Raw genomic sequence first — 13,007 nt, forward strand, 5'->3', positions numbered from 1 at the left:
TTGAAAAGGCCATTACTGACAATGATTTCCATTCTAGGAATCCGGCCTGAGGACATAGTGAAAGAAAAGGATATAGGTTAATGTACAAAAATTTTCTCTGCAACATGGATATATGTAGTAAATTTAAAGGGGCAGGCTAAACCTAGGAAGATACCTTCTTTGGGCATATTACTGTCTTGATGAATCAAGAAGGGCTGATGTTGAAATAATCATGGGGAGAAAGGATTATATGTGATTAAAGTACAAAATATCTGAATAACATCAACGACTCCATTTTAATGATTATTTTTAGATATAAAAATCCGCATTCATTTCTTGAATACTTAATTTTGTTTTCAATTACGTAAGTGTATGTGTACACACACACAAAAGTATTACGATAAAGACATTTTGAATAAAATCTCATTATTTAAAAATGTATAAACAAACAATGGTAAAGTTTCATTTTTCTTTAGGCTAGAGAAAAATGGTATTCTTTTAAAAATATTTTAAAGATTTTATCAAACTGGAAAGGATAGAGGCTCAGGAGGATGATTTAGCTGAAGAGCTGCAGTAGAATTATTTTTAAAAGAGGGGAACTAACCTGATGTGAAAATCCATAACCAAAGTTTCCATAGGAGAACATAAATTCCACTTCCGCCCTGCAGATAAACTAAACATGTGCCAAATTTATTTTATTGTTTGATCAGAAAGATATTTTAATGGAGAGGTGATAACAAGTGATATTTTTACCTCACAAATCTATAAGTTAGAAAAACCAAAGCATGAATCTCTTGATTAAAAAAAAAAAATTTACACAAGTAACTCCTATAGAAGAATCTATGGCATTCCTGAAATGTTAAAAACCTTACGTTAAAGTTAAGGAATATTACATGATTAAAATATGAAAAATATCAATTTACAATTGTTAATAGAATTATGCAGAGATACATATATACATATGTACATATGTATTCATATCCATGTATATAATATTTTTAAGTATTTATTCACACTTTTCCCATCTCCACTTCCATTTTCAGATAAAATTTTGATTTAGACAAGTGATTTCATCTCTCTGAACCACAGCTGGCTCATATGCGTAATGAAGGAGGGTGTCAGAGGTTATGCCCTCAAATGTCTATCATTCTGTTTTTTATGTTTCCTATCCCCGATCTGGCTATTGGCAGCAGAAGCCTCTCTGAGTAGATGATCAATTAATCAAGATAATAATTTTTAAGTACTTAAAAAGGAATTCAAGTAAGAACTGTAAACAACTCTTTAGAAACTCCTTAAGGAGGAAAATAATATTTCCTCAATTCAGTATGTGAGGATCCTAAGGCTATGCAAAGAAGCAGCCAGAGGCGTTTTCCTCTCTTACCCAATGATTTCTAATTTTTGTGTTCACCATTTAGCAGTAAGATAGCAGCATTTTAAAAAACGGTGGAGATGAAGATTGTGAGCAAATATTACACTTTCTATTTAATATATTTCCATTAGTTCAAACAGTGACTGCTAGGGTAACAAAAGAATAAAAACAATATCAGAATAAAGTTACATGAAATGTTAAGTGTGTGCACAAAGCTTTGGAAGTTTCAGTAAAGTTCTTACTGTGTTTTTATTCAACATTCGGAGTTCTTCAGTAAAGCACCCTTTCTAGAAAAAGTAACAAAAATAAAATTCTTAAATATAGAATCACTGATGTAGACCCTTGTATATTATCTAAATCATTTCATAAATTTTTAAAAATCAGGTAATGATGTTTAATGCACATATAAATTTAATAGCTAAAATACAAAAATAATGAATGTTTGGAAGAAAATAAAAATTCCAGGTTGTACCAGAAATAAATGTTAATATTTACATTTATGTTTTAAAGAAAAATGTTCCTGTTGCTTATACTTAGAGGAACTGCCAGGTCTGCACTCCTTTTGAGGGGTTAAACATGAATCTACATGATAGGCTGACTCATGACAGAACTGAGTGCTTCTCTCATCTCTTGGGGACTGTTGGGATCTTTTTAACCAGGGAAACATTTGGTATCCTTGGTCACCATCTCTGATCATCTCTGCTGTGCTATGAGTCCTCCCATCTAATACAACATTCAATGGTTCTCTTTCTTTCCAGCATTTTCCACTGTGGCTCATGGAACCCCCATTCCATGGTTGACAAGCAACCTTACATCTTTAACTGCTCCACTAAACATTTCCAGCTTTCTTTAGCTCAGACCTGCCTCACCACTAAGGACGCTGCTTCCATTACAGACTCCTCAAGTGAAGGCTCTCACATCTCAAGGTTAGGTGGTGGGGTAGCATCCTCCATACTCTCTTCTATTGCTTCCAGATCTTATTATTTATTATCTTATTATACAGATAAAGTTTTCCTCTTTTAAGGCTCATGCTCTCTGGCATGTCTTTCAGACATTCTGGTCACTAATTCTCATTTAGTGAAAACATTGGCACCTGGTCTACGTGTCCTCTGCACCCCCAAAACATAGCAATCCACAAGAACCTATTTAACACCTGTCCTCTCAGTTCCTGGTGAGGCATTATAATGAGGAAAATAACAGGTGGTGGTACAATGACAGACATCACACAAAATTAGCATATCATATATATTCTTCATATAAAGTCACAAGATTTCTCAGAAAATTCATAAGTCATTGAAATTGATTTCCTTAATGATCCTGTCAACATGCTCTTTATAGCTTCTTGCTTTTTAAAGCTTCCTTTTTCCCAAAGTGGGGAGTGGGGAAATATCTTACTGTTCCAAGACTGCCTTTGTCTTCTCTTCTCTTTTAAAAATGGTGTCTCTGCTTCTGATGGAGAATTCAACCTACTGATTCATCTCCCTCATATATAAGTAAACTTTTAGTCATACTTTTAACTACTGTAAATGTCTTTGAGTTATTTCTGAAGGTCCCACTGAGATCTACCCAATTGAGTCTTCATTGGAGCCAATTAAATGTTCATCCTGAATGTGCATCTAACTCATCCAAATCCACTGAGTTTTAGGCTTGCCTTCACCCAGCTCCACTGATGAGTTTCAATGTGTGACAATGAGCTACTTGGTTCCCTGTCCTGAATTTGACTCTGCTCTGCACAAAGCAAGTTACATGGCTAAACCCAGTAGTCGGGGTGGGGAGCACTGTAGACTACTCAAAGGTATAGATACCAGGAAGCATGATTCTTTAGGGGGCATTACTCTAACAATCTTCCACACCTTTGAATTTTCTATCGCCTTTCTCAAATAATTATAGTAGCTATCAATCTTTCTAATTGTTGAATTTATCACCTAGTCTTAGGCTCATCTGGTATGGATCATATAGCCAAACCAATGAACACAAATGGTACTGCAATTCATTCCAAAATTAACAATATATTCCCTTCTATAATCAAAACAGAAATATTATAAACTCCAATATACTTATATGCCTTAATTGGACCCCAGAGCTTAACAATTAGCTGATGTTTCTGGTTTCTCCCAGAGCCTCAAAGAAATCCAAAATTATCAGGGATAGGAAGGAACAAGGGATTAATGATACAAGTACAGACCAATTACTTTTTTTTTTTTTTTGGCTGCATTGGGTCTTCGTTGCTGCGCGTGGGCTTCCTCTAGTTGCAGTGAGTGGGGGCTACTCTTAATTGCGGTGCGTGGGCTTCTCATTGCGGTGGCTTCTCTTGTTGCGGAGCACGGGCTCTAGGCGCATGGGCTTCAGTAGTTGTGGTACGGGGGCTCAGTAGTTGTGGCACACGGGCTTAGCTGCTCTGTGGCATGTGGGATCTTCCCGGACCAGGGCTCTAACCCGTGTCCCCTGCATTGGCAGGTGGATTCTTAACCACTGCGCTACCAGGGAAGCCCCAATTACTTTTTTTTTCTTTTATAAAGTTATGCAAAACCTATTATATTATTTGTTTAATTCAATTCAGCATCTTTGTCCTCCAAAATCAGGCCAATTATATTCAGAAAGCAATTGATACCAATTGGTAATCATAAACAATACACGTGTACTTTCCAAGTATACAAATGAGATAATTGTTGTACAATCAGACAGCCCTGCCATGCTTCCAAACATGATCTGTAGTTTGAGTCTTATCATCAGGTCTTTCCAACTCAACCAAGCACTAGATTTTACCAATCTGCATGAGGATTTCTACCATGGCTAGTAGTTCTATAATCAAGTGGTCTATAATCTATCCCTGCATGTGACCCAAATAGCAAATGACACAGCTCAAGCTTTAGAGACCAAAGAGACAAGCGTAAATTTGTTGACTAGCATCATAAATTGTAAAAGGCCTTTTAATTTATGAAGGCAGTCAAAGGGTACAAACTTGTAGTTACAAGATAAATAAGTACTAGAGATGTAGTGTACAACATGATAAAAACAATCAACACCATGCCATGTTATACATGAAAGTTATTAAGGGAGTAAATCCTAAGAGTTCTGCTCATCATAAAAATTTTTTTTCTCTATTTCTTTAGTGTTTTGTCTATATGAGATGATGGATATTCATTAAACTTACTGTGGTAATCATTTCTTCAGGTATGTAAGCCAAATCATTATGCTGAACACCTTAAACTTGTACAGTGCTGCATGTAAATTACATCTCAATAAAACCAGAAGAAAAAAAAGGCCCTCCTAAAAAGATGTTCAACATTATTAGCTGTTAGGGAACTGCAAATTAATACCACAATAACACTACACAGCCATCAGAATGGCTAAAATAAAGAATAGTGACACTACCAAATGCTGATGAGGATGCTGGATGATGAGAAACTGGATCATTCATACATTTCTGGTGGGAATGTACAATGGCACAGCCACTATGGAAAACAGTTTGGCAGTTTCTTTAAAAACGGTACACACAAACTACCTTATAACCCAGAAATTTATCTGAGAAGCGAACACTATGTTCATGCAAAAACCTGTGAATACAGTAACTTATTCATAACAACCAAAAACTGGAAACAGCCCAGATGTCCTCCAATGGGCGAATATTTAAACGAATTGTGGTACATTCACACCATGAAGTACTACTCAACAACACAAAGGAATGAACTATGGATACATGCAGTAACCTGTATGATTCTCCAGAGAATCATGCTAAGTGAAAACACGCCCATCCTAAAAGGTTACATAATGTATGATTCCATTTATATAACATCCTTGAACTGAGAAAATTACAGAAATGAAGAACAGACTGGTGGTAACTAATTGTTAAGGAAGGGTAAGGGCAGGAAGGAAGTGGGTATAGCTATAAAAGGGCAACATAAAGGATCCTTGTATAGATGGAAACGTTCTGTATTTTGGTTGTGATACTTACCATAGTTTTGAAAGATGTTACCATCAGGGGGAAAATGAGTACATAGGATCATGCTGTATTATTTCTTTCAGCTGCATGTGAATCTATAATTATCTCAAAATAAAAGTTTAAAAAAAGGTCACTTGGCTATTTAAGGTGGGCCAAACTCATCCACGGGACTTATTCTCCCATTAGGCCTAGTTTGAATAGGGCTGGATACAAACTAAATGCAAAACATTTGTCTCATAGTTCTTATCTTCCTCTATTGTCTGATGTCCAGATGCTTAAATATTATTGTAAAACTATCAGCCCAAGCCAACATCAAGCCAATAAAAGTGCATAAAAAAAAAAAAAAAAAGACCAAAGTCCTCATGGTAAACTTTGTACTTCTGGGATCTGAGTTTTGACCAAAAGGGGGTAACTGAGAAATTCTAATAAGGAAAATGATGTAATATTTAATTAAGGTAGAAGTGCCTGTAGAAGAATTCTGACAGATGATACACAGAGGCAGCATACCACAGCTAAAATCGTAAGGTTTTGGGGGGAAATCCATAAATAACCAAAATTTCTTTCTCTGATAACTCTGATCAATAAATAACATGGTCTCTTTACCTATGATGTAGCAATTCATCATAGAGACTCATAGAGGGCAATTCATCATAATGTAGAGACTTTCTGCAGATACGCACTGGAAGATATGTTCAAAAAAATTCACTGCAGCAATGTGCACAATAGTAAAAAACTGAAAACAATCAAAATATCCATTAAAAAATTATAGATAAATAAACTGGGGAATATTCTCACATGGAACGTATATAGCAGTGAAAAAATGAGTACTAGGCTAATGAAATTAGGTGTATTAATCTTAGAAACATAGTATGTTTAGAAACACAAAAGATACTATTTTTTGTAACTTACATTAAGTAGCAAAACTCTGAAAAGAGCAAGAGAATATTAAATACCAAGTTCAGAAGAATCATTATCTTTTCTTGGAGGAAAGGGCAGGCGGCAGTAGACAGCGAGAGAGAAGGAACCACAGAATCTGTGTATAAACTCTGCCTAAAACTTTGGCTGACTCCTAAATGACACATGCACAGGGGAGACTGTAAGCAGCCCAGCTAAAGACAAAAGAACTGAAGTGAAACTGGTGCTGACAATTAAGAGAGTTTGTGGTTTGGGTCTTGTTTAGAAACATCTTAGAAAACAAAATAAAACAAACATACAAGCATGCTTAGTCTTTTAGGTTGTATCAATACCCTTCCAGAAAATAAATTTTTAAAAACATAGAGAACAAACGTACGGATACCAAGGGGAAAACGGGTGGGGTATGGGATGGGTTGGGAGATTGGGACTGACATACATACACTATTGATACTATGTATAAAATAGATAACTGGTGAGAGCCTACTGTATAGCACAGGGAGCTCTACTCAGTGCTCTGTGGTGACCTAAATGGGAGGGAAGTACAAAAAAGAAGGGATATATGTATACGTATTGCTGATTCACTTTGCTGTACAGTAGAAACTAACACAATATTGTAAGGCAATTATACTGCAATAAAAATTTAAAAAAAAATTATGCTGTTACAAACTAACGTTTTTTTTTGAGCCAGAGGAAGATATTGTTTACTAAGCACATGAGTTTACTAAGCACGTAACACAGATAATAAGCAAAAGGAGTCCATCGGGTACAGATAAATCTTAACAACAAACACCAACTGGACAATGTGATACCAAGGTGAAAAAAATTTTGATACATACCTGAATTATTTCATAAAGATGTACCTGAACACTCCCTAATAAGAGAAGATATTTTGTACTGTCATGTTGCATTAGTTCTAAGTAAATATTATTCTTCTCATCATCTTGACGTCGAGGAACCTTGATACAAAATACAAATGAAAAGAAGCATTAAATTTTCAGTCTGAGTTTCAGACATAATTTCTGAACAAATACATCCATAAAATACACTTTTTGAAACACCCATTTTTTGGAAACACCCATTTCCTATACACTCTCTTCTTAACTCTACTCAAAAGTTTACCCTAAATACTCTACTGAAACTACATTATCAAAGGTAGTCCAGCAACCAATATCCAACCCAAATAATCTAGGTAATCCAAACATTTAATACCAAAAGACATCCAACATCCTTTTCTGTCTTTTTTCTTTTACTTTTTGAAAAAGTGTATATCATTGTCTCAGCTTGAAACTCTCTTCCAACCTTGAGCTTTGTAACACAATACCATTATTATAAGACCTTTAAAGTTCATATACTCTTTTGCTAATTTGAAATAAAACTCATGCCTCCCCACCCTAATATTCTAGGTGCCTTTAAAAATTTTTTTTAATTGAGATATTATTGACATATCACATTGTATTACTTTTAGCTGTACAACATAATGATTTGATATTTGTATAAATTATAAAATGATTATCACTGTAAGTTTAGGTAATATCCATCATCACACAGTTACAATTATTTTCTTATGATGAGAACTTTTAAGATCTAGTCTCTTAGCAACTTTCAAATATATAATACATTATTGTTAACTACAGTCACCATACTGTACATTAGATCTCAAGGACTTATTTATCTATTTATCTTATAACTGGAAGTCTGCACATTTTGACCACCTTCATCCATTTCACCCACCCCCAAACCCCCCCCTCTGGCAACCACCAATCTATTTGTTCTCTTTAGCTATGAGTTCATTTTTTTTTCCTTCTTCTTTTTTTTTTTTTGGCTGCACCACACGGCTTGCAGGATCTTAGTTCCCTGACCAGGGATTGAACCCGTGTCCTCAGCAGTGAAAGCACTGAGTCGTAACCCCTGGACTGCCAGGGAATTCCCTCATTTTATTTTTTTAGATTGTGCATATAAATGATCATACCATATTTGTCTTTCTCTGTCTGACTTATTTCACTTAGCATAATGCCCAAATCCAACCACGTTGTTGCAAATGGCAGGGTTTTTTCTTTTTTATGGCTGAGTAAGATTTCATTGTGTATATATACCACATTTTTCTAATCCATTCACTGTGAATGGACACTTAGGTTGCTTCCACGTCTTGGCTACTGTAAATGCTGCGATGAACATGAGGGTGCAGATACCTTTTTGAGACCGTGATTTCATTTTCTTTGGATAAATACCCAGAGGAGGAATTGCTAGATCATCTGGTAGTTCTAGTTTTAATTTTTTGAGGAACCTCCATATTTTTTTCCACAGTGGCTGCAACAATTTACATTCCTACCAACAGTGCACAAGTGTTCCCTCTTCTCCACATCCTCACCAACATTTTACCAGGTGTGGGGTGATATCTCACTGCGGTTTTGATTTGCATTACTCTGATGATTACTGATGTTGAGTACCTTTTCATGGACCTGTTAGCCATTTGTATGTTTTCTTTGGAAGAATGTCTATTCAGATCCTCTACCCCTTTTTTAATTGGATTGTTTGGGTTTTTTTTTTTCTACTGAGTTGTAGTACTTTATATATTTTGGACATTAATCTCTTATCAGATATATGATTTGCAAATATTTTACTGCATTCTGTAGGTTGCATTTTCATTTTGTTGATGGTTTCCTCAGCCGTACAAAAGCTTTTTAGTTTAATGTAGTCCCACTTGTTTATTTTTGCTTTTGCTGCCTTTGCTTTTGGGATCAAATCCAAAAAAATCATTGCTAAGACCAATGTCAAGGAATTACCTCCTATGTTTTCTTCAAGGAATTTTATGGTTTCAGGTCTTATGTTCAACTTTTTAATCTATTTTCAGTTTCTTTTTATGTATGGTATAAGATAGTGGTCCAGTTTCATTCTTTTGCCTCTGGCTGTCCAGTTTCCCCAACACCATTAACTGAAGAAACTGCCCTTTCCCCATTGTATATTCTTGGCTCCTTTATCATAAATTAATTGACCATATATATGTGGGTTTATTTCTGGGCTCTCTATTCTGTTCCTTTGAGCTACGTTCTCTTTTTATGCCAATAGCATTTGATTACTATAGTTCTGTAATATAGTTTGAAATCAGGAAGTGTGATGCCCCTAGCTTTAATCTTTCTCAAGATTGCTTTGGTTACTTGGGGTCTTTTGTGGTTACAACAAAATTTAGGATTGTTTTCCTATTTCTGTAAAAATTGCCATTGGAATTTTGATAGAGATTGCATTGCTTTAGGTAGTATGAACATTTAAACAGCATTAATTCTTCCAATCCATGAGCATGGAGTACCTATCAATTTGTGTCTTCTTCAAATTCTTTTATCAATGTCTTATAGTTTTCAGTGTACAGGTCTTTCACCCCCTTGATTAAATTTATCCCTAGGTATTTTATCCTTTTTGATGCAATTGTAAATGAGACTTAATTTTTCTTTCTGACAGTCTGTTATTAGTGTATAGAAATGCAACTGGTTTTGTATATTGATTTTGTATCCTACAATTTTACTGAATTTATTAGTTCTAACAGGTTTTTTTTGTGTGTGTGGAGTCTAGATTTTTCTATATATAAGATCATGTCATCTGCAAATAGAGACAGTTTTTCTTCTTCCTTTCTAATTTGGATGCCTTTTATTTTTCCTTCCTAACTGCTCCAGCTAGGACTTCCATTATCATGCTGAATAAAGTGGCAAGAGTGGGCATCCTTGCTTTGTTCCTAATCTTAGAGGAAAAGCTTTCAGTTTTTCACCATTGAGCATAATATTAGCTGTGGGTTTTTCATATATGGCCTTCATTATGTTAAGGTACATTCCCTTTTTACCCACTTTTTTGAGAGTTTTTGTCGTGAATGGATGTTGAATTCTGACTGCATCTATTGAGATGATCATGTAATTTTTATCTTTCTTTTTATTAGTGTGGTATATAATATAGACTGATTTGCAGATGTTGAACTACCCCTGCATCCCTGGAAAAAATCCTACTTAATCATATTAATGTAACATGTATGATTCTTTTAATGTATTGCTGAATTTGGTCTGTGAATCATTTGTTGAGGATTTTTGCATCCATGTTCATCAGGGATATTAGCCTGTAATTTTCTTGTAGTGTCCTTGTCTGGTTTTGGTATCACAGTAATGCTGGCCTTGTAACATGAGTTTGGATGTGCTCCCTTCTCTTTTATTTTTTGGAAGAATTTGAGAAAGACTGCTATTAATTCTTCTTTAAATATTTGGTATGCCTTAGAAACAAACACGAGTATTCCTTAGAAGTGCTACTTTCACCCTAGACCTCAAAAAAGGTCCACAAATAATTTTCCAAGGAAAATGAGCATACCAAAGTCAACAATAATTAAGACAGCAAGGAAACAAAGCACCACGAATGAGATCAGCAAAAACAGACCATAAAAGCTTGAAGTATTGGAATTTTAAAGAACTATGCTTACTTTATTTAAAGGAATAAAAGACAAGCTGAAAATACAGCCCAGGACCAGGAAACTTTAGAAGTCATTTAGCAAGTTTGAACAAAAAACTAAATAGAACGTGTAGAAATGAAAACTAAAATAATTAAATAAAAACACTCAGTATATGGACTCAACCACAGATTCACTGCAACATATGAGAATTCGTGAACTGGAATACAGATCAAAGGAATTATTCAGAATGCAAAGAGAGACAGAGTGATGGAAAATATGGAAAAAAAGTTAAAAGACATGGACAACAGTGCAATAGTGTAAGAACATCTAACATATGTTAAAGTTCCAGGAAAGAAAATAAAGGATCAAGAAAATGGGACAGAGAGACAGTACTGAAGAGATAATGGCTTAGAACTTTTCAGAACTGATGAACAGCAACAATCTAGTTTAAGCAGACCAACAAATCCCAATAGGATAAACAGAAAAATCCAAATACAGACACATCAGAGTTAATTTTTTTAAATACAAAAAACAAAACAAACAAACAAACAAAAAAATACACACATGCAAAAAGAGAAAAAGATACTCAATTTTCAGAGGTGAAAAATTTATAGGTAACTTCTCTCCAACAAATAGACACAGGAAGGACTGCTTTCTTCTTTTCTAATACATTTTTGTATTATTACTCATGGTTGCTCTAGGGGTTAAAATATGCATCCTTAACATACTGCAGTATATCTTGAAATAAAATTATACCATATCATGCACAATAGCATAATTCCATTTACACTACTCATCCTTTGTACTATTCTTCTTATATATTTCACTTCTACAAATGCTATAAATTCTACCATTCGTCATCATTAATTTTTTTGAAACACTCTAGTCTTCGGCCCCACCCAACAGCCTGTAGGCTCCAGTGCTGGGATGCCCCAGGCCAAACAATCAACAGGGCAGGAATACAGCCCCACCCATCAGCAGACAGGCTGCTTAAAGTCTTCCTGAGCACAGAGCTGTGGGTAAACACACACCTTGACATGGCCCTGCCCACCAGAGGGACAAGACCCAGCTCCACCTACCAGCAGGCAGGAACCAGGCCCTCCCACCAGGAGGTCTGCACAAGCCCCTTAGACAGCCTCAACCACCACGGGGCAGAGAGCAGAGGCAAGAAGAACTACACCCTGCAGCCTGTGGAATGGAAACCACAATCACAGAAAGAAAGATAAAATGAGACAGCAGAGGAACATGTCCCAGATGAAGAAAGAAGATAAAACCCCAGATGAAGGAACAAGAACTAAGTGAAGTGGAGATGGGCAATCTACCCAAAAACGAATTCAGAGTAATGATAGTAAAGATGAGCCAAGATCTCAGAAAAAGAATGGAGGCACAGATGCAGAAAATACAAGAAATGTTTAACAAAGACCTAGAAGAACTAAAGAACAAAGAGAGATGAACAACAACTGAAATAAAAATACACTAGAAGGAGTCAATAGCAGAGTAACTGAGGCATAAGAACAGATAAGTGAGCTGGAAAACAGAATGGCAGAAATCACTGCCACAGAACAAAATAAAGAAAAAAGAAATGAGGACAGTCTAAAATATCTCTGGGACAACATTTTTAAAAAATATATCTTTATTGGAGTATAACTGCTTTACAATACTGTGCTAGCCTCTGTGGCACAACAAAGTGAATCAGCCATATGCATACATAAATCCCCATATCCCCTTTCTCCTGAGCCTCCCTCCCACCCTCCCTATCCCACCCCTCTAGGTGGTTATAAAGCACCAAGCTGATCTCCCTGTGCTATGTGGCTGCTTCCCACTAGCTATCTGCTTTACATTTGGTAGTATATATATGTCCATGCCACTCTCTCACTTCGTCCCAGCTTACCCTTCCCCCTGCCCGTGTCGTCAAGTCCATTCTCTACATCAGCGTCTTTATTCCTGTCCTGTCTCTACTTTCTTCAGAACCTTTTTTTTTTAGATTCCATATATATGTGTTAGCATACAGTATTTGTTTTTCTCTTTCTGACTTACTTCACTCTGTATCACAGTCTCTAGGTCCATCCACCTCACTAAAAATAACTCAATTTCATTTCTTTTTATGGCTGAGTAATATTCCATTGTAGATGTGTGCCACATCTTCTTTATCCATTCATCTGTTGATGGACACTTAGATTGCTTCCATGTCCTGGCTATTGTAAACAGACCTGAAATGAACATTCTGGTATATGACTCTTTTTGAATTATGGTTTTCTCAGGGTATATGCCTAGTAGTGGGATTGCTGGATTGTATGGTAGTTCTATTTTTAGTTTTTTAAGGACCCTCCATACTGTTCTCCATAGTGGCTGTATCAATTTACATTCGCACCAACAGTGTA

The 13,007-nt window shown here is 35.7% G+C and overlaps 1 protein-coding gene across 1 annotated transcript in view; it reads right to left on the minus strand.

Annotated features, from left to right (window-relative positions):
• The window catches only part of C2CD6 (C2 calcium dependent domain containing 6), an 85,987-nt gene that overhangs the window by 44,295 nt on the left and 28,685 nt on the right, over window positions 1-13,007 (minus strand). The window contains 3 exon segments of the mRNA XM_082396775.1: window positions 584-652; window positions 1,591-1,635; window positions 7,043-7,162. Of these exon segments, the coding sequence (XP_082252901.1) occupies window positions 584-652; window positions 1,591-1,635; window positions 7,043-7,162 (234 nt within the window).

Source organism: Balaenoptera borealis (genome assembly GCF_965194805.1).
Source record: "Balaenoptera borealis genome assembly, chromosome: 6".
NCBI classification, from domain to species: domain Eukaryota; kingdom Metazoa; phylum Chordata; class Mammalia; order Artiodactyla; family Balaenopteridae; genus Balaenoptera; species Balaenoptera borealis.